Source organism: Lontra canadensis, unplaced genomic scaffold (genome assembly GCF_010015895.1).
Source record: "Lontra canadensis isolate GAN:19392208 unplaced genomic scaffold, GSC_riverotter_1.0 scaffold12, whole genome shotgun sequence".
Taxonomy (NCBI): domain Eukaryota; kingdom Metazoa; phylum Chordata; class Mammalia; order Carnivora; family Mustelidae; genus Lontra; species Lontra canadensis.
In genome coordinates, this window is record NW_022631006.1 from 7012813 (window position 1) to 7035434 (window position 22622).

General features: G+C 46.6%; 1 protein-coding gene across 1 annotated transcript in view; it reads left to right on the forward strand.

The window, feature by feature from the left end:
- The window catches only part of SLC7A7 (solute carrier family 7 member 7), a 31948-nt gene extending 9427 nt beyond the window's left edge, over positions 1–22521 (forward strand). The window contains exons 3-10 of the mRNA XM_032856412.1: positions 16585–16710; positions 17466–17610; positions 18994–19117; positions 19427–19530; positions 19824–19920; positions 21320–21469; positions 21614–21797; positions 22008–22521. Coding sequence (XP_032712303.1) covers positions 16585–16710; positions 17466–17610; positions 18994–19117; positions 19427–19530; positions 19824–19920; positions 21320–21469; positions 21614–21797; positions 22008–22114 — 1037 coding nt within the window. The 3' untranslated portion in view covers positions 22115–22521. The remainder of the gene's footprint in view (positions 1–16584; positions 16711–17465; positions 17611–18993; positions 19118–19426; positions 19531–19823; positions 19921–21319; positions 21470–21613; positions 21798–22007) is intronic.
- Positions 22522–22622: the final 101 nt, after the last annotated feature.

The window sequence follows — 22622 nt, forward strand, 5'->3', positions numbered from 1 at the left end:
ATTCATTCATTCATTTTTTTTTTTTAAAGATTTTTTTTTTTTAATTTATTTGACAGATCACAAGTAGGCAGAGAGGCAGGCAGAGAGAGACACAGGAGCAGGAGGCAGGCTCCCCGACGAGCAGAGAGCCCGATGCGGGGCTCGATACCAGGACCCTGAGATCATGACCTGAGCCGAAGGCAGAGGCTTTAACCACTGAGCCACCCAGGTGCCCCCATTCATTCATTTTTAAAGTAATATCTCCCTACCCAGAGTGGGGCTTGAACTCACAACACCGAGATTCAGAGTCATGTGTTCTACCATCTGAGCTAGCCAGGTGCCCCACAGCCATTTTATTCTTTTATGGTTTCTATAGCTCAGGAATTTGGGAGGGCTAAGTGGGGCAGTGCTGCTGGCTTGGGGTCTTATGTGGCTGTAGTCAGATGGTGGCAGGAGCTAGAGCAAGGAGGCGCTGAAGAAGAAGGGGACTAGCTGGGCATCTTTTTCTCTTCAAGTTGTGCTGGGTGTGTCTTTCCATGGAGTCTCTCCCTATGGACTGTGTTGAGTTTCCTCACATAATGGCAGCCCCAGAGCAATCAAACTCTTTACTTGGCAGCCGAAGACTTCAAGAATGAGTATGTCAGCAACGGAAGGAGAAGCTACACTGCCTTTTATGACCTAGCCTCTGAAATCACAGGGCGTGCCTCCTGCTGTACCCTGTAGGTAGAAACATTCACAGAAGACCACCCGTTCCTGAGAGAAGAGGCACAGACCCTATCTCTGGATGGTTAGAGTGTTAAAGTCACATTGTATGAAAAGCATATGGGTTGGGAGATCTTGTTGAGACATCTTTGGAAGATACAATCTGTTGCACAGACCATATTAAGGAGTTTGGTGGGCTTTCTCCTAAGGCAATGAAAAACCTCTCTAGGTTGTAAAACAGAAGAGTGACTTGCATCATTTGTGATTTAGATCTTAGAATTTGTGATTTTTATTTTTTAATTATTTTTTGTTTTTGTTTTTTAATATTTATTTGTGGGTGAGTGAGAGAAAGAGCACAAGCAGGGGGAGCAGCAGGCAGAGGGAGAAGCAGACTCCCTGCTGAGCAAGGAGCCCAGTGTGGGACTCCATCCCAGGAGCCTGGGTTCATGAACTGAGCAATGGCAGATGCTTAACTGACTGAGCCTCCCAGGCATCCTGAATTTGTGGTTTCTAGAAAGGTTATTCCAGAGAGCCTGGGTGGCTCAGTTGGTTGAGCGACTGTTTTTGGCTTGGGTCATGATCTCAGGGTCCTGGGATAGAGCCCCATATTGGGCTCCCCCTGCTCTGCAGGGAGCTTGCTTCTCCTCCTTCTGCCTCCCCCCTGCTTGTGCTCTCCGTCAAATAAATAAATAAAATATTAAAAAAAAAAAGGTTATTCCAACTTCAGTTTGCAAAAAAGCAGGGAGACCAGTTTGGAAGCTGTTACCATGATCCCAGTGATGGTGGCTTGGATTAGAGTCATGGGATGAGAGAAGAGGAGACTGATTTAAGACTTGGCTACTAATTAGATATGGGTAGAAGCTGAGGAGGATAAGATGGCCAGGTTTCTGGCTTAGGCAACCGGATGGATGGAGCTGCCAGTTACAGGGAGTAAGACTGGAGGAGAAATAGGTTGAGAGAAATTGATAGGGTCTGTTTGGGATAGGTTGAGTTTGCTCCTTCTGATGTCCAGTAGATGGTTGGATATTCATACATATCTGAAATCCCGATAGGTGGGCTGGTGATACACTTTTGGGAATCATCAGCGTAGAGATGGTCATTGAAGTCAGCAGATGAGATTATCTTGGGACAGGTTGTAGCAAGAGAGAGGGAAAGAGCTTAGGATAGCATTCTCAGGAATGCCAAGATTGAGGGAGAAATACTCTGCAAAAAGGAGAAGAAGCATCTAGAGACATAAGGGGGAAATGGGATACGGTGAGTAGAAGAGAGCAATCTGAGGAGGAGCTGGTGGCCAGCAGAGTGCAGTCTAAGAGGCCAAGCTAGGTATGGAGGGCGTTGGCTTGGATTTATCAACAGGTCACTGTGACTCTGGAGAGGGAAATTTCAGGGCAGTGAGGGTATTAGAGTCAGATTTCAGAGAGCTTGTTCATTTATCCAGTGAAATCTGAGAGTCTGCTATGTGCCTACCTCTGAGCTAGGCCCTCGGGATCCGAGGATGATGGTTCCCCAGTCTGCTCTCATGTGGCTTCCAGTTGCTGGATGAAACTGTTACATGAAGCATTCTATGGCGGTGTGGCTAGTGTGGGGATGTGGGAGCCCAAAGCAGGGGCAGCGTGCCCAAGGGTGGTGGGTTTATGCTCGAAAGTAGCCTTTGTGGAGGAATTGTTAAGATAAGGCGTGGAATGTCATTTGGAATTGGCAAGCAGGAGGTCAAGGAAAACTGTCTTTAGTTGGAGTGGTGGAGTGGCTGTTAGTCGAGAGAAGGGGAGAGAATCTAGAGGTACCATCCAGAAGGCTGAATCTGAAGACAGGAGTGGTGGTTGTTAGTGGGAGGGATCAAGGTTGAGGGAGGAATTTATGGGAAAGACTTAAGTCTGCCTTAGGTGGGTTTGGGGGTATATTTCTGGAAAAGTTGGATGAAATATCCTTAACAAGAAGGTCTTGCCCGTGGTTGGAATGTTTGGGTGCCCTGAGTCAGCATTTCTCTCCCTTGACCAGTGTAGAGGTTCCCCTCATTCCTTCAGGAGGCAGCAGTGTGTGATGGGGAAGAGGGTGGCATCAGGCCAGATTTATTAGTCTCAGGTTCCTCATCTGTCGAACTGGATCTCTGTCTCATAGAGGCATGATTTACGTTTTTGCCATACTTGCCTCCTTTTCTATTCAAACGGTGGCCTTTTCAAGCAGATGGAGTTTCTGCTGTCATGGTGGCTCACTGTCCTTTTCTAGGTATAGTCTTCCTTTTCAACAGCTGATGAACTCCAGCCCTGGATAGGCTAGTGTTGCTACTAGACCTTAAAGTCATTTACTGATTATTGCTTAAGTAAGTTTTTTTCTACACGTGGCTGACTTCACTCATTGCTGATTTCATTGTCAGGGGAATCACGTGCTGTCCTCTCTGCCAGGAATTTGTCCTCTCCTCTGTCCTCCCCCAGCCCTAGCACCCGCCTCTGTGTGCTCAGTCCAGGTAACACAGTGGTCCTGGTACCCACCTGCACCTGCTTCCCTGCCCCAGACTGGATGTGGTGCCACACACTGACTTTCAGAGCACCCAGTTCTTACCCATATTCACTTTTCTGTGAAGGCTGGGGACTGGGCCTGTACAGGGCCTGGAGCACAGCCGATGCTCAGTACGTGCTGGCTGGCTGCACAAATGAATGAATGAATGGATTAGGAGTTCTGAAGGAACCTTGCTGTCCTGGTTACTGTTGGGGCGCCTGGGTGGCTCAGTGGGTTAAGCGTCTGCTTTCAGCTCAGGTCTTGATCCCAGGGTCCTGGGATGGAGCCCCACTTTGGGCTCCTTGCTCTTCAGGGAGTCTGCTGCTCCCTCTCCCTCTGCCTGCTGATCTCCCTCTTTGTGCGCTCTATCTCAAATAAATAAAATCTTAAAAAAAAAAAAAAAAAAAGGTTACTTCCTAACCAGAGAGGTATGTGGATGGACCCTCCTGAAGCCAGTTATTCTGGAATCTCAGGGTTCTTTGAGGATTGGTCCAGTTTCTGCAGCCAGAAGGCCCAACACCCCAGGGAGACGTCATCCCATATTCTTGCATGCAAATGGGGAGGCACATAGTGTTCTGGAATGTATACAGGCTGTGGAGGCAGCCACGGACTGAGCGGTCTCCGTTTTCTCTATCATAAGATAAAGACAGTCGGCCTGCTCTGTGCGATTAAAGTTAGATGATCTGTGTGAGAATGTAAGTGACCTAACACTTTATTGTCAGTCACAAATGGTCTCTCCTGCTGCAAATTCTTCAGTCATGTGCATCTTATTAATTCACAGTCACAGGTGTCTTACTAATTTCCGGATACTTTCTACATTGTCTTTGGATGACCTAGGAGCTGTTTTAGGTTTACAGAGATCAGAAGGGAGGGCTGAGACCCTTCTTCCTCTTTGCCGGGGAGGCAGAACTTTTTTCTTGACGGAGGTGGGGCTGGGTGTCCAGAAGTCTCGCTCCAGCTTCCCCTTTCACTAATGGGACATTTTTCGTCCTGGGTTCTTACAGGCGGTCTGTCCGCGCTGTACCCGTCAGCCAGCAACATCTGTTCAGGCTCCTGTGAACAGAGCGCTGGTCTTTAGGGATCAGGCAGAATCTTCACGTCCCTGACGCTTGACCCTAGTGGCTCCACACGTCCCTGATGCTTGACCCTAGTGGCTTGCATGGAGCAAGTCCTTCGACAAATGGCCACTGGATGGATGAATGGGAAATAGGCCTCCAGCTGCAGCTTGGCCGAGAAGGGCATTGCGTGCTTTGGGCTCTCCGGGGGCTTTCAGCTGACGGCTGGGGCGACTATGGGAGCAGGGCACAGGGGAGGGCAGATGCTCCTCCTGAGTCTCCCAGAGCTGCCTGTGGGCTATAGAGGACTTCGGATCTCAGCGTGTTTGTCTGAGAGCTTTGGCCATGGGTCCCCGTGGAGCTCCTTCTGATACCAGATGACTGACTTCATGTACTTGGGGCTAATGAAGTGGAACAGCCAGGTGCTGGGCCCCCAACTGATTTTTGCCCTTTGAACTTTCTCCTTGGAAGCTAATTACTTTCCCAGAGGAGTTTTCTCAAGAGCCACTTTAGGTTGGAGGTGAGGAAGCTTACATTTCATGTCCCATATTCACAGCAACAAACAGGCTGGGGTCAGAGCCTAGGGTTCTTTGTTACGGGGTCGGTGTAAACTTTGGCACAACCTTAGCAGCGGTGAGAGGGTAGAACTCTGTGTTGGTCTGATTCCCAAGGCTCTTCAGGGGTTCACTCTTGGTCTCCTCCTTTTTCTGTTTTCTTTCTCTCTGCCTCAGAAGAGACTGAGGGGATAACCTAAAGGGGACTGGGGAAGGAGCTGGGGACATTGGGTCCCCACCCTGGCTGTACATTGGAATCACCTCAGAATTTAGAAAAATGCTAATGGCCCCTTCCCCTCCCACTTGTTTCTCCAACCAAATAAATCCAAACCGCTGATTAGAAGAATGGGAATTGGGGATGCCTGGGTGTCTCAGTCAGTTAAGTGTCTGCCTTCAGCTTGGGTCATGATCCTGGGGTCCTGGGATCGAGTCCTTGTCGGGGCTCTCTGCTCAGCAGGGAACCTCCTTCTCGCTCTCCCTCTGCTGTGCCTTGTGTTCGTGCTCTCTCTCTGTCCCTCTCTTTCTCTCTCACTGACAAATAAATCTTAAAAAAAAAAAAAAGGGAAATTGGCTTGGAGAAGGAGAATTGGGGAAAAGTTGCCGCTGAGAACTGATGGGGACCTTGGAAAGAAAGGTTCTCAGTTGGCACTGTCCTTTAGAATTATGTGGGGAGCGGGGAGCTTCAGGAACGTGCTCATGCCTGGGCTCTACCCCAGAGTTGCTGACTTCTTTGTCCAGGGCAGGCCGGAGCCCTGGACTTCGTTAATGCTTGTCAAGTGATGCCACTGTGCAGCCTGGATAGAGGGGCACTGCATTAAGTGAAGGGCTTGAGCTTGTTCTGCTCAAGGTGGTTTTGTAGGTGATGATTTCTCTTAGTGAGTGCCTTTACCTAGCACATCCAAAGCAAGTAGGTCATCAGACTCCTTCAGGAAACCCTGCCTCAGGCCTCCTGCAGTAGAACTGCTGGCTTGGAGCCCTGAAGCTTTAACATTCCCCAGGTGATTCTGATGCTCACTCAGGCTTGGGGTCCTGTTTCTGAGGACCTGAACTGGACCTGGATGAGCAAACCAAGAAGGAGCTGATGGACAAGGGCTAGCCAGCTTTAAGAAGGGAGCAAATAGTGTGGCTTAATAGAAGGGCTTCCTGGTGCAGACTGTCTGCTCCCTCCTTCAGAGTGGTGCAGAGCTATGGCGACCGACATGCTGGCTGAGTTCCAGGAGGCAGAGAAGGAGGCCCCTGGTCTGGTGACCCATAGGGTTTATACTTGGTTTGTCTTCTTGCCACATGCTTTCACCCATGCTGAGTGAGCAGAATGGTTCTGTAGCCTGAAAGGTAAAAGAATTTGAGGACCATCTGTCTGAGACCTATAACAGCACCTAGGAAAGGTAGAAGAAACAACACATCAAGGAAGCCAGGAAGAAAAAAATGTGTGTGTGTGTGTGTGTGTTTGTGTGTGTTTAAGAGTTTATTTGACAGAGAGAGCGAGAGAGAGAGAGAATACAAGTAAGGGGAATGGAAAAGGGAGAAGCAAGTCTCCCAGTGAGCAGGGAACCTGACGTGGGTCCTGATCCAGGACTTTGGAATTAGGACCTGAGTGGAAGGTAGGTGCTTAACTACCGAGCCACCCAGACACCCCAAGAAAAATGATTTTTACGGCGTAGAGAGTATCCTAACCCAGCATGAGACAGCACAGACAGACATATAGCAGAGAAAGGGAGGAAAGACTTGAAATTTATAGGGTTAGGCAACAGACCCGAAGCTTTTTCAGAGAGCTTACATGTGGTTGTTCTGAGGAAATGACAGTGATAGAACGTTCTGGAGACATCTGGGTATAGCAGGCCTGAGCAAACCAGTTAAGAGACTCAGCGGCTCCCCAAAGGCTGTGACTCTGACTGTATGTAGACCAGCCTAATGCAGAGACATGCGGTTTTCCCTGGAGCAACATACCACAAAGCTTGCTTGAGTCAGTTAAGCCCACCGATGGCTATCCTTTTGCTGTCCTTTGGGTTGAATGATGTCACCACCGGTCAGAAGATACCTGAGGTATGTCTCTGGTAACTTTGAAGTTCAAGATAGAGAACTGAGTGGGAGGTAGCATCTTCATGTCTGTCCATTGAAGGCTGTGCATATGAAAGCAAAAAGAGAACCTAGAACAGAGTGCCCCACTGTGAATGCTAAGATAGCAGAAGGCTAAACTCTGGCAAGGGATAGAGCAGATATCATAGAGACTGGGGGAGAGATGTTTAATACAGCTTTCACCTGAAATTTTAGAGGAAAGGAGAAAAATGCACAGATGAAAGTATAAATCTGGGTATTCTGGAGGCTGTGAGGAATTATAGGGAAGAATAAAGGTGGAAAAGTTGCTGAGTAATGCATTTGGAAAAACAGGGTAGAAGATTGGGAATGATGCTTTTGGACTCCTATTCTATAAACATTAAATAAGGCCAATAAACATTTGCTTTTTACTTTTATTTGCAAGGGGGAAAGAATTTCCTGTTTGATTAGAATATGACCGGGAAAGCCTATATACCTTGTTGAGAAATGGCGGGTTTCCTAGAAAAGCTGAAACTGATGTGGTGCGTCAGAGAGAGCTTTGCCTGTATCAAGATCTGCTGTAGAATGAGATGATGCTTGCTCCCTCTGGGCAAGGTCGAGTTTTGATTCTTTGGATTGCAGTGAGAGGGAAATTTCAGTACTCCCAAGATACAGAGACCTGTCAAAGGATTTTACTTCCCCGTTTTTTCATTCTGACAAATGCAGTGAACAGTCCCACCGTGTGCTGCCTCCGGCTCGCTGCCTGCAGATGGATTTCTTCTTACAGCTCATAGAAGTCTTTCTTCTCTCACCCCGGGCCTCACAGATATGTGGCCCATCTCTTAGGGAACAAAGACACTAGCCTCTGTTAATCTGTCCGCTTACCTGGGGAAGAATTATTACATGGTGCTGTCAGAGACTCTCAGGTTCCAGTTGGGGAATCTTCCGGAAAGTCTCCTATAGCATAGTGCATGGAAATAAATTCCCATCCTACGGGAAGAAGCATGGTGGAGAGAACAAGAGGATAAAAGCAAAAAGAAGGAGGAACGATGTGATTGTAGGTACAAACTGCACACCATCGGATCAGAGGGAGGACAAATAGTTTGCTTTCCTAAAAATCATGACAAAATTTGTACAAAAGGGAAAATAAGGCAGTGATGGAAGTCTCAGTTCCTTGAGCATTTTTTGCTAAAATCTTTTTCATTCCATTAGAAGCAGTACCTCTATAATTTAAAAAAGTTTATTATAAAACAGTTCAAACATACGAAAATAGAGTGAATAATGTGATGAACTCCCAGGGTTCAAGCTGGTTCACCAGCGTGAATGATTAATCACCCTTGTTTTATCTATACTCCAACCACTCCCTCCCCTTATCCCACTAGATTATTTAAAGCAAATCCAAGACATTAGACAATTTAACCTGTAAAGGCTTTAGTATGAATTGCTAAAGGATAAGGATGTTGCTATTGTTTTAGTATTACTAATTTAACGTAACAAGGGGAAATGTGAGATCCTTGTGTGAAGGTGACTCTGCGTACCCAGAGTTTGTACCTCCCAGAAGAAGAAATCGTGTATTTCTAAATTTGGGCAGAGATTGCAGAAAAGTTCAGGGAAAACAATTTATAATCTCATAGCTAGGGACTAAAAAAAAAAAAAAAAAGGACCAGTAGCTTCTCCGAATGAAATTTTCACCTATTTTACCAGAATTCTCTTATTTAGGAAGAGGAGAACCATGTGAACAAACTGGTGACTGAAGCTTTTTGATAAACTTAGATTTTTAGAAACAAGATCCATAAGAGATGGTGAGAGGCGGTATAATGAGGACTAAATGCAGGAGTGACCCAGAACTGTAGAAGAACACCGGAAGGTCGGTGCCCAGCATCAGCCTAGATCTGTAGAACCGACTGCAGAGGATAAAAAGCTCTAGAAGCAACAAACAGAGTGAGAACAGCAAGGGCAGTTAGTTCTGTAACAGCAGATGGTGGAGAGAAAGGAGAAGGCCATAGTCCCATTTTCCCTATCGTTACGTAGCAGAAAGATTGCTAACCTAGTAAAGAGTCAGTAAAAAACAGATCCAGGCCAACAAAAAAACCAAGACCAGGAGAACTGAGGAGATAGTAATAAAGCATGGCATTGTTTTAAGTGTTCCTAACTATCCACTTGCAGACAAATGGAAAGAATTTATAACTAGCTCAGGCATTCTCCATGAGGCATCTCCCCAGTCTTGAAGAACAGGAAGGGTGTGAAAAGAAAGCTGTTGAGTGAGGTATTAACTAATTTTCCTATTGCTGCTGTAACAAGTTCTGACCAATTCGGTGACTTAAAGCAACACAAATTTAGGGGCACCTGGGTGGCTCAGTCAGTTAAGTGGTTTTCGCTGGGGTCAGGATCTCATGGTTCTTTTTTTTTTAGATTTTATTTATTTATTAGAGAGATCACAAGTAGGCAGAGAGGCAGACAGAGGGGGTGGGGCAGAAGCAGGTCCCCCGCTGAGCAGAGAGCCTGATGCAGGGCTGGATCCCAGGACCCTGAGATCATGACCTGAGCCAAAGGCAGAGGCTTTAAGATCTAATGAGTCTTGAGATGAGGTCCTGCATCAGGCTCCATGCTCAGTGGGGAGTTTGCTTGAAGATTCTCTCCCTCTGTCCCTCCCCGAATTCCCATGTGTGCATCTACTTACTTTCTCTCTAAAATAAATAAATCTAAAAAACACACAAGTTTATTATCTTACCTGTAGAAGTCTGAAATGGGTCTCATTGGGCTAAAATCAACGTATCAGCAGTGTCATGCTACTTTCTGGGTTCTCTAGGGAAGAATCCATTTTCTTGCCTTTTCTGGCTTCTAGAGGAGGCCTGTATTCCTTGGCTCTTGGTCCCCTTTCATCTTCAAAGCTAGCAGTGGCTAGTCAGGTCTTTCTCACATTGCATCACGGTGACACCAACCCTTCTGTGTTCCAGGGCCATTATTGTGCCCACAAAAATGATAATCCAGCTTTCTGAGGAAGAGGTGGATTCTGAGCATTCTCTCTCTCTTTTTTTTTTTAAAGATTTTATTTATTTGACAGAAAGCGATCACAAGTAGGCAGAGCAGCAGGCTCCCTGATTCTCCGCATTCTGCACTGAATAATTTGAAGTTGATTCCAGTCTAAATTCTAGACTCATCTGTTAAACCTGGTTAGCAGTGTATGAGGAAAAGAAAGGAAGATCTCTAGTCACCTTATGGATTCACTAGTAATAAACCATGCTAAGCTAACCTCATTTTTTGTTCAATTTTGGCCTCATTTTGGCTTAATTTTAATTTTTTATTCAAGTATAATATAAAAGGAACAGTGCATGTGTCCTAAGTGTACAGGTTGATGCATCTTCACAAATTCACACACCTGTGACCATCATCCACATCAAAAAGCCAGCCCCCCCGAGCCCCTCTTGTGTTCTCCCAGTCACTCCCTCTTGTACCCCATGCACACACAAAGGGAAAATGCTATCCTTCTTAGTAGCATAGATTCGTTTTGGCCATTCTTAAGTAAGTGGATATACAGGATATGCATTTTTTTGTGTGCCTGACTTCTTCACTTAATATGCTTGTGAAGTTCATATTTTTATAGTTGTAGATACTTCATTATTTAGTATTCCACTGTATTTAGCCACTCTACTGTTGATTGGCATTTGGGTTGTTTTCTAATGATTATTTTTGCAATTATTATTATTATTTTTTAGAGATTTTATTTATTTATTTGACTGAGAGAGACACGGTGATAAAGAGAACAGAAGCAGGGAGAGTGGGAGAGGGAGAAATAGTCCTCCTGCTGAGCAGGGAGCTCAATGAGGGCCAATCCCAGGACTCTGGGATCCTGACCTGAGCCGAAGCAGAAGCTTAACGACTAAGACACCCAGGCGCCCCTCAATTATTATTTTTAACTAAACTCTACACCCAACATGGGGCTTGAACTTAGGACCCTGAAATGAAGAATCATATGCTCTCGGGTTCTTGACTGGCTCAGCTGGTAGGGCATGTGACTCTTGGTCTCAGGGTTCTGAGTTTGAGCCCCATGTTGGGTGTAGAGATTATATTTTAAAAAAGAAAAAAATCACATGCTCTATGGAACTGTGGTTATTTCTAAAAAGTGAACATGCTAGTGTAAATATGTGCTATTTCAATTTGGATCTTTGGATATGTCATTAAAATGCAAGAGCAGAGACGTATACGGATTTTAGAAAAGTTCTTGGCAAATTCTCATATTCTTTTTTAAAATTTATTTTTTATTTTATTTTTAAAGATTTTATTTATTTGACAGAGAGACATATATTTATTTGACAGAGAGAGAGAAAGTACAAGGCCCCGGGGAGGGAACAGCAGGGAGAAGGAGAAGCAGGCTTATGCTGAGCAGACAGCCTGGCATGGGTCTCTATCTCAGGACCCTGGGATCATGACCTGAGCAGAAGGCAGATGCTTAACCGACTGAACTATCCAGGTGCCCCTCTCATGATATTCTGGTTGAAGAGGTAGAAAAAGGTGGACTAGATAAGAGTAGTTTGGTGGATTCTTGATCGATGTAGAATAATGACAGCATAGGGGAAGGTCTATAGTGATGACTACAGAGCTCTGCCTATCTAGTCAACATTTTTGTCAATGACTTCAGGGAAGACCCAGAGAGTGTGCTAATCAAATTTGCAGATTTCACAAAATTGAAGGCTTTTGGCATGCCTGATAAAATTAAGGGGGAAAATCCATTTTTAGTCGTTGGGAATGATCTCTAAAAACTTCAGAGCAAAGTTGCTAGGAATAAATGCTAAAATCTCATATTTGGGATTAAAAAAATTACTTTTGGGGCATCTGGGTGGCTCAGTTTGTTAAGTGTCTGCCTTTGGCTTGGGTCATGATCCCTGAGTCCCGGGATTGAAGCCCACGTAGGGCTCCTTGCTCCCTACTCCTTGCGGGCAGTCTGCTTCTTCCTCTGCCACTCATCCTGCTCATGCTCTCTCTCTCAAATAAATAAAACTTTTTTTTTTTTTTTTAAGATTTTATCTATTTGTCAGACCGTGAGAGTGCATGAGTCAGAGGTGGAGGGAGAAGCAGGCTTCCTGCTCAAGAGTCCGATGCAGGGGAACTTGATCCTAGGACCCTGGGATCATGACCTGAGTCACCCAGGCATCCCTCAGATAAATAAATAAATATTATTTTAAAAAAATAAAATCTTTTTTAAAAATCACTATTATAGGCCCAAAAGGGGGATAGGGAAATGCTCATTAGTTTGAGGTGGAATTGTAGTTGACAATGAATTCAAACTGAGACCCCTTAGTCTGCAGAAATGTCTGGAGTGTTCTCTCTGGGTCTCCTGTTTCAGGGACATCCTGATAAAGTGAAGTGAATGCAGAGGGGAGAACCTCGGTGGTGAGCAGCCTGGAAGCCACATTTGCACAGTGGAGGCTGAAGAAACTGGGTTTTTAGTCTGAAAGGGGGAAGCCTCCAGGGGGACAGGAAGTTAATCTTTGATGATAAGAAGGGCCATTATGTGGATGCAGAGTTAGCCAACTTCTGTGTGGTTCTAGAGGCGAGGTCTAGGACTACTGGGTAGAAGTGGTGAGGAAAAAGTTTTTGGCTTTGTGGAAGAAAGAGCTGTTGATCTCTTTAAAAATGGGATGAGTTGTCTCATAAATAGAGTACTGAGGTTTTATAGTCCCTGGGAATTTGAAGCAGAAAATACGCTGAATAGTGGCCCAAGTTTTGTGTTCTGTTCTCTGAATATAAAACTAACAGTGCTGGAAGAAAACAAAACAGCCCCAAAACTAACAGTGTTGGGCTGGGCCTTAGAGCTAGGACTAGCCCCCTCGCTCCTCCAGGAGAGCCCATGAGCATTTAGGAGCATCTCCCCGCCCCCCTCCCATTTTTTTAAGATTTTATTTATTTGAGGTGCCTGGGTGGCTCAGTGGGTTAAAGCCTCTGCCTTCGGCTCAGGTCATGATCCCAGGGCCCTGAGATCGAGCCCTACATCAGGCTCTCTGCTCAGCAGTGAGCCTGCTTCCTCCTCTCTCTCTGCCTGCTTCTCTGCCTACTTGTGATCTCTGTCAAATAAATTAAAAAAAAAAAAAATCTAAAAAAAAAATACTTACTTGGAGAGCAAGCAAGAGAGCATGAGCTGGGGGAGGGGCCAAAGGAGAGGAAGAAACAGACTTCCCACTGAGCAGGGAGCTTGGTGCCAGATTCCAGGATCCTGGGATCACGACCTGAGCCTAAGGTGGGTCCAAGTGACTGAGCGACCCAGGGGCCCTGAGCATCTCTCTTTTTTAAAATAAAGATTTATTTATTTAAAAGAGAGAGAGTGTATGCATGAGAGTATGAGAGGGTGGAGGGTCAGAGGGAGAAGCAGATTCTCTGCTCGGTGGGGAACCCAACCCATACTTACTTGAACCTGGGACTCAGTCCTGGGACTCCAGGATCATGACTGAGCCGAAGGCAGTTGCTTAATCGACTTAGCCACCCAGGGGCCCAGAGCATCTCTTTAGAGGACTGTGGGAGTGGCTCCTTCAAAGCGTCTTCCTCCAAAGCAGGTCAAAGCAGGAATGGAACTGCACGGGAGTCAAGGGTCCAAGGTGATTTCAGGCCATCTTCTTGTGGACTTGGCCCAATGTTGGGTGGAGACGGAATTACACCTAGAGGTAGGAGGGTAGGGCATTTCTGTCCTTGAAGCTGACTTGCAGTTGCCTCCGTATTACTCTAACGCTATGGTCACCTCCTTTCCCTGCCTCTGAAACAGGAGGTTGGGCCTCACTGTAGGAACAGTACACTAGGCTGGGCTTTGGGGTCTCCGGTGAGCTGTGTCAGCTGTGGGTGATGCAAAGAGCCCAGTCAGCGGTGCTGCCTGTCATACCCATTCCCTGCCCCCGTAGCCAAGAGGCCCCAGAGGAGGCTGGGTGCTGGAGAAGGTGAGAGCCAGCTGTCTTCAGGCAGTTCCTCTGCTCCTGGTTTCTTTCCAGAGGAAAGGTCTGGCCCGAAGATGGGTCAGTGGCTGAGAAATAAGGCTCAGGTATTGGGGAGGGTGAAAAACCGGCAGGTCAAAGGAGGGGTATGAAATGGATGGATACACAATTTATGTAGAGAAGCGGTAGGGATGAAAATGGCAACAGTCCATTATTTTCATTTCAGAATTTGTTGTAGTAAAGGGTGATGAGTTGTCTGTTTGCTGCCCACAGGCCTTGGCAAAGCTGAGAGCAGCTCCCTGTGGCACATGGCTGTAGACTGAGCCAGAACTCAGCCTGTCCCGGCTTGGTGTTGTGACTGTGGGTCCCTGAGGGCTAACCATCTACCTCAGCGAGGTGATCCCTTCCCTTGTGAATAGTGCAGCATCAGGTGCCACTGGTGTTTTTTTTTTTTTTTTTTTTTTTCTTCAGTAAGCTCTGTACCCAATGGGCCTTGAACTCCGGACCCCGAGATCACGAGTTGCGTGGTCTACTGACTGAGCCAGCCAGGTGTCTCCCCCTTTTTGTCCCTGGTCTGTCTGTCTTTTTAAAAATTTTTAAAAAGATTTTTTATTTATTTCAGAGAGAGAGAGAGAGGGAGAGAGAGAAAGAGTGCAAACGAGCAATCCTGAGCAAGGGGAGAGGGAGAAGCAGGCTCCCTGCTGAGCGAGGAGCCCAAGGCAAGCCCTGATCCAACGTCCCGAGATCATGACCAAGCCAAAGGTTAAGGGATGGCAGATGCTTAACTGACTAAGCCGGGCAGGTGCCCCTGTCCCTGGGGTTTCTAATCAGAAACCTGGGCTGGGGGCCACCTGTACCTGGGTGGCTCCGTTATTAAGCGTCTGCTAAGCGTCTGCCTTCAGCTGGGGTCATGATCCCAGAGTCTTGGAATCGAGCCCCGAATCGGACTCCCTGGTCCCTGTGGGGCCTGCTTCTTCCTCTCCCACTCCCCTTGCTTGTGTTTCCTCTCTCGATTTCTCGGTCAATTAAATAAATAAAATCTTAAAAAAGAACGAAAGGAAGAAAAACCTGGGCCAGGTCCTATTTGTAAGGCAGCAGCAGAGCCCAAGGGTGAGGCGTAGGGGCCACACAGTGGAGAGAAGTTGCAGGAGGGCTGATGGCTGGCTGGAAACAGAAGTCCAGTGGTGATTAAAGGGTGGGTGATTGACTGCGGAGGATTAACAGGTCTGAAAGATTTGTGGAGGGTGAGATACAGGCTCTTCTGTCACTTTGTGGGGTGCTAGTGGAGACTGTGCGCTTGTCTTTAATTATTAACTTAGCATTGAGGAATTATGGGTGTAGTCCTGCCCAGCCCTGTGATAAGGTTTGGTTGTTTATTGTCTTGTTTATTAGGTAGAAAGGCAAGTGTTTGTATATGACTAGGATGCCCTTTCTAGGGAAGAGGAAAAAAGAGCTTGGGCAGCCAGGAGACGAGGAGGGGTGCAAAGGAGGGAGAGGGAAAGACAGAAGATGATCCAGCTGTTCCCTGAGGCTGGTCTTTCCTGCTTCTCAGGATGAAGATGTTTCTGGGCCAGTGTGGGGAGGCCAGGACACAAGAAAACAGGAGGATTAGGGACAGCGAAGGACATGCCTCTGCCAGAACTGAGACAGGGAGGAGGCTTCCTGTGAAGCATGCAAGCCCAGCACCGGACCTCCCTTTCTCTACTGGGAAAGAAGGCAGGCTGATTCTGACCTTGCCCTTGGAGCTCTTGTAAGGACTGGCAAGCCTTCCTCCTCAAGCTCCTGTGGCTGAGCTGGGAAGGCAGGGGCAGTGAGGTGATTGGCTTCCACAGTGGAGGTGGGCTGAAGGGGCCCGCCCACTTCAGATGCTGGTGTAGGATCCAGAACATTCAGTGGGCTCTCGGAGTCCTTTCTTTTCACTTTCTTCCCAGCCACATCCTGGGACTACGGGGCAACCTCACAGCAAATGTGGGCTTCCATTCTTGAATTTCTTCTTAAGTAGTGGATTGAAAATTTTTTGGGGGGAAAACAGATTTCCCCGAGATTCTGACAAAGGCTATGGACCTTTTTCTTAGAAAAAATGCATATTCTTTGGACATGTGTACTTAACTATTTACAAGGAATTTCAGGCCTTGTGGTAGCCCTAGGTTAAGCACCCTGGCTCTAAGGGTGATCCATGAATTTTCCCAGAGCTCGTAGGGGTAAAAGTATTGCCTCTATCCCAGGGTAGGACTTAAGGAATGTTTGTGGCTCACTCTTTTGCATTGTCCGTCAGGAAAAATGCCATTCCCACTCTATAGGAACCTTGGCTCCAAGGATCTTTCCAAGTACGAAAACAAGTGGCTGAGCTGGCAGGCGGCGCAGGAAGTCTGGCCCCCATTCTAATCCTTGGCCACACGTCCTGACCTGCTGGCCCAGCACTGGATAAGTCAAAACAGGAATCGCCAAGGTTAACAATACCACAGATTGCTGAGTCCTGGAGGCTATATCAGGAGGTAAAGGGGTGCAAAGCTGGGAGGACAGTGACTTTTCAAAGCCTATCGATAGCCAGAGAACATCACTAATCCTGTATGGCTGCCAGTCACCTCCCACTGTTGAGTGTAAGCAAATCCAGTTACTTTGTTTCCTCCCGATTAAGTGCTGAGGGTATATGTGGTGCTGCCTACACAGATGCTCAGCGGGGCCTTTGAATGCTAATGCTGAGGACCTGCTGGGCAGAGGTTTTGAATAGCTCAGGTCTTTGGCCAAAGGGTCTGTTTTGATGATTGCTTCTGGAAGTAATGCTTGGGGGTCCAAGGCTCTCTGGGTGGTAGGGTCATTCACTGATCAGAATTCTCATTTTTTCAGGTCTCTTAACCTTCATTAACTGTGCCTATGTCAAGTGGGGAACGCTGGTACAGGATATCTTCACCTACGCTAAAGTGTTGGCACTGATCGCCGTCATTATCGCGGGCATTGTTAGACTTGGCCAGGGTAAGCCGGAATAGCAGTGAACTCTTGTGCATTTTCTTTGCGTCCTACTTCTTTAAAAGCCTTTCGTGCATTCTCATTTGCTGGGTGCCATAATTTACATTTTATAGAGGAGGAGACTGAGGCTGCAGAATTAAGTATCTCGCCCAAGTCCCTAACTCCTGGTACGTCAGTGGGGATTTGTACACAGGCTGACCTCAAACCTGTCTTCTCTGCATGCCCCCAGAGGCTGATCTTGGCAAAAGGGCTGATCGTCATGCCCTGGGAGTTGGCTTTAGCTGACTGTCCAGCCCAGTGCTGTGGCTATGTTTGGTCTACCCTTGGAAGTTCTGCAAGGGCAGAAATGAACTCCTTGTACCCACCCCTCTCCAATTTCCACGTAGGAACACTAGTCTGCCCCGCTAGTCTGTTTCCCTGGGCATAAGAAGCGCTGTCCTTCTTCCATCCCGTACCAGCTGTTTGTAGTGTTAGAAAGTGGGTAAGAATGGGGCAGCTTACAGGGCAGGACAGAACCACATCACTTCTGTTCTATAGGCCTTCTGCTCTGTAGTGGTTTCATACCCTAGCAAGCTGCCCCAGTCTTTCCTGTCAGGATCCCCATGCTGTCTCCCGTTCCGTTTTACCAGTGTCCTTGCTGCGGAAGGGGTTCTAAGCCCCTCACTTGCTGTGAGCTCCATGTTCTTCTCCTTTTCCGGATCACTTTGAAGCTGGGGGTAGGCCACTAATCCTTCTGCCTTTGCATGTTCTCTGGATTCTAGGAGCCTCGACTCACTTTGAGAATTCTTTTGAGGGCTCATCATTTGCAATGGGTGATATTGCCCTGGCACTGTACTCGGCTCTGTTCTCTTACTCGGGCTGGGACACGCTCAACTATGTCACTGAAGAGATCAAGAATCCTGAGAGGTAGGTATCTCCCCTATCAGTTTTCCATAGCAGTAAGGATAGCTATCATTTACTGAGATAGCTCACCATAGCCACCAGGACAGATTTTACCAGCTCCACTTGAATAGATGCCAGGCCTAAAGGCCGGAGAGATAACTTGTCAGGGGTAACCGCAGGCCTTTTTCATCTGTCCCTTCATTCCTCCAGTAAGTACAGCAGGTTGTACCTGTTCATGTGTGCTTTCTCCTGGGTTTTCCTTAATATTCACCTATCCTTATTCCCACATAATTTGAGGTCACAGATGCCCCCAAACTTTCCTGTTTTCCTTTCGAGCCCTTCCTGGTTTCTCAAATTTGTACTGACATAGTGGTATGATGTCCGCATTTAACAGCATTATTTCAGCCTTGTTATTCTAAATTATTCCACAGTTATGCAGAGTGACGAGAGCACTGGACAGGGAGTCAAAGGGTCTGGAGCCTGTCTTCCCACTGATTTGAATCCGCTGCCAAGGCTGCCAGCTTCCTTATCTGTAAATTGAGGGGGTTGAATGATGTGATCTCCAGAGCCCTTCCTGGCTCTCAAATTCAATGATTCTTGGAACTAAGATGTAGAATGGAGTGGAGTTTCTGTAAATTTTTAAGTCAAAACAATAAACTCCTCTTGGTGCACAGCCAGTGTCGCAATCCAGGGAGCAGATGAGAGAAGTAGGACTGAGGCCCTGGCTCAGTGGTGGTGCTTCCACCTACTGGACAGAAGCTAAATGACTTGAGTATGCCCCCTCCCCCGCACTGTGAAGAATGTTTATGAAAGTCATAGCTTTATTGCTTTAGAGGACCTTGTCTTTGTGTCTTTCTCCTAGCCACTGGTTAGGATAGCACCCAAGGTTCTCAGACTGATTAAGGGGATGGAGTGAACCCAGTTCCCAAGGTGCTTATTTAGATACACACATTGTTCTGGTCATTGAGGACCTTACTCTCGATTTCACAATTTGCATTCCTAATTTCCTCTTATATTTCTCAACCTTAAGACATATTTCCCAATGTTGGCAATCTTGTAAAGGGAATTCTGACACCAAGAGGTTTGGGATGTTAAAAAAAAAACAACAACAACAAAAACCCACTAGCCACCTCCCCACCCCCACCGTCTTCTGTGCTATTACACAGTGACATTGTTTTTTACTAATCCTTTTTCTGCTGGTTAGCCTTTTCTCTAAATGTGATATTTCTTTCCCTTGATGCTCTTTAAGCTCTGAGCTCAAGAATGAAGTTACTATTGTACACAGCTTCAAAAGCAAAAGCACTGGGGAAACAAACAGGAGGACCCATCCCTGGATTGGTGTAAGAGTCTGAGGATTAAAGGATGTGACCCTGAGACTAATGTCTGCATTATTCTGTTTGGCTGTAGGAATCTGCCTCTGTCCATTGGCATTTCCATGCCCATTGTCACCATCATCTACATCTTGACAAATGTGGCTTACTACACTGTGCTAGATATGAAGGACATCCTGGCCAGTGATGCCGTTGCTGTGGTAAAGGATTTTCACTAGCAGAAGGCTGAGGGTGTGTTTGTGGGCTTTTTGGAGTATTGTAGGTCCTGAAAGTCCTGGAAAGGGGGTAGTCCTTGAAAGGACTATGCTTAGGGGTACCTAGCTGGCTTAGTTAGTTGAGTGTGCGACTCTTGATCTTGGGGTTGAGTTTGAGCCCCATTTGATGTAGGGAAGCTAGGCTTAAGAGGTTGTCACCCCAGCTGTGGAAGGAGGGTTGGTTAGATTAGGGACCACTGGGGGCATACTTTCATCCTTTTTAGATCCTAATGACCCTTCCATTCCTTTCCTTAGACTTTTGCAGACCAGATTTTTGGAATTTTCAACTGGACAATTCCACTTGCAGTTGCATTGTCCTGCTTTGGTGGCCTCAATGCCTCCATTGTGGCTGCTTCTAGGTAGGAGTGGTGTGTTTTATGGGGGGTGGGTGTTGTGAAGAGCTATGGCAGGGGAGGGTAGGACTTACAGGACCCAGAGTTCAGTCACTATGTTCCCCAAATCGTATTAACCCCTTTGTTCTTGTTTCCATTAGCAGCCTCCAGTTCTCACTCATCTCAAAACTGAACCCCATTCCATATTATTCACACTCTTTTGAAGGAGGGGAGGGCAGCAGGAGTGCTAGGAGGCATGTGAACCAGCCCCACCCAGTGTCCCACAAGTTTCTCAGCCTCTCTTATCTTACCCAAAATAGGCTTTTCTTTGTGGGTTCAAGAGAAGGCCACCTCCCTGACGCCATCTGCATGATTCATGTTGAGCGGTTCACGCCAGTACCTGCATTGCTCTTCAATGTAAGTAACCTCAAGGATGGGGCTGAAAGGCAGACTGGGGGGAAATGCTAACAGAAGAAGTGGGGGCACCTGGTTAAGTGTCTGACGTGATTTCAGCTCAGGTTATGGTTTCACGGTTGTGAGGTCGAGTCCCCACGCTCAGCATGGAATCTGCGTAAGGCTTGCTCTCTCTCCTACCACCATACATAAATCATAAAAACCAACAAAAACCAGCAAAGCAACTGTTCTAGCTTTCCCAAAACCTCTGAAGAATTTAGTAGAAAAACTATCTTCTCGAAAAAGAAAAATGGTAACTCTTCTGGTCTAGGATAAAGCATAAAGTACACTGATTCTAATGAAATGACTGCCATGATCGTAAATGACATAGTGTTTAAGGGAAAAATGATCTTCTGTGGGAGTAGAAGGTAAAGGCGGAAAGACTTCTTAGACAAAGTGCATTTTTTTTTTTTTTTTTTTTTAAAGATTTGAGAGAGAGTGCATGCTGGGGTGAGGGACAGAGAGAGGGTCTTTTAAGCAGACTCCATAGGGAGGGCAGAACCGGACATAGGCTTGAACTCAAGACCCTGAGATCACAACTTGAGCTAAAACTAAGAGTCAGATGCTTAAGTGACTAAGCCACCCAGGTACTTCTTCTAAATTATATATTTATATATATATAATTTTTTTTTTTTTTTTTTTTTTTTTTGGTTAAAGATCTTATTTACTTATTTGACAGAGACACCGTGAGAGGGGGAGCGGGAGAGGGAGAAGCAGGCTTCCTTCCAGGCAGGGGGCCTGACATAGGGCTTGATCCCAGGACACTGGGATCACGACCTGAGCCAAAGGCAGATGCTTAATGACTGAGCCACCCAGGTGGCCCTAGACAAAGTACATTTGAAGTGGATTTTTAAGGTTAGGCTGCAAAAGGTGGAGATGGGCTTTAGGTTAATGAAACAGTATGTGGGGAGGTAGATGGGGCACCTGGCTGGCTCAGTCAGTGGAGCATGCCAACTCTTGGTCTCAGGGTCGTGAGTTGGAGCCCCATGTTGGACATAAAGATTTCTTTAAAAAAAAAGGGCATTAAAGAAACCCAAAGACTATATCAGAGTCCTAGGGCAAAGCAGTATGGAGTTGGGTAGTAGATAAAAGCTGAAAATGTAGGTTGGAGCCATTACAGAGACAGGTTCTTCAGCAAAAGATTTGTGAGGAATTGTACTGATCTGTGCTTTACAGAGGTTAACTTGGCAAAGGTTTGAAGAATGGGCCTGAAAAACCAATTGAGGCCACTGGCTAACTAGAAAAGGAAGGAGATACTGTAACTAGGGTGCTGAAGCTTGTGGGAACAGAAGAGGACAGATGCAGGTGAGCGTGGCTTCAGTGACCAAGGCTGTGAGGAGTTGACCTGGGCTTGTGTCCGCAGGGTGTCATGGCACTGATCTACCTGTGTGTGGAGGACATCTTCCAGCTCATTAACTACTATAGCTTCAGCTACTGGTTCTTTGTGGGGCTCTCCATTGTGGGTCAACTTTACCTGCGTTGGAAGGAGCCCGATCGGCCTCGTCCCCTCAAGGTGATCCACCTCTATCCTATCTTTGCCTGGGACCTGGGGGTGGTTGGGTATGGAGGTGAAGGGGTTGGAAAGGATCAGTGCTCTCATCTTCCCAGAAGAAACTGTTACCATAACTGCCTAACCTCTGTTTCCTGTGCCCTCCAGCTCAGCCTTTTCTTCCCCATTGTCTTCTGCCTATGCACCATCTTCCTGGTGGCCGTGCCACTTTATAGTGATACCATCAACTCCCTTATCGGCATTGGCATTGCCCTCTCGGGCTTGCCATTCTACTTTTTCATCATCAGAGTGCCAGAACACAAACGACCTCACTGCCTCCGAAGGATTGTGGGTAAGCCTTTGGATCTTCAAGATGATTAGCTATTGTCTGGCCTTTTCCACCCCTCCACATCTGGTCCCCCGCCTTCCAAGTCAGCTTTGCCATAGGGCCTTCTGGTTGTTAGGCTTAACTGAATTATCCCTCAGGTCAGCCCCGTTCAATGCCCCTTGAACTGAGTTCAGCTGACCTCTTCTTAGTTCTGACGCACATATCTCTTTGTAGCATCTGCTACATGGTACCTCCAGGTCCTGTGTATGTCAGTTGCTGCAGAGATGGATTTGGAAGATGGAGGAGAGATACCCAAGCAACGAGATCCCAAGTCTGACTAAATACTGTCTAGAATCAATCCTGAGATGTGGAAAGCAGGGGCCTCTCCTCCCTTACTGGCTGGAGCCAAGGAAGGTGAAAAGGAAGGTACACTTGGTTGAAGCTGCTCAGCCCAGGTTTCTGGACAGATGCCTTCAGTTTTCGAACCTGCCTTTTAAGAGATGAAAAGTAATTTATTTGTTTTGCTACACATTGCTTTATTGTCCCTTTAAAAAAATCTGGAACAGACAGTGGTGGGGAGCATGTCAGGTGTGGGCTTGATCCCCTGTGTTAAGACTTTTACTCACCTCTGGGTGTGCCTACCCACTCCTTTTCCTTTAAAAGAGCCAAAAATGCTCCGAAATTCCTGTCTCCTTTAGAGACATGAAACTGTCACAGGTGCTAGATAATAAAAGGGTTATGTTCTAAACTTTGAGTGATTTCATTTGAGAACGGTCCCAGAGACCTAAGAGGAACACTAAAAACAGTCTTGTGCTTGAAAGTATGAGTATTTCTTTCCTCTCAAGTCAG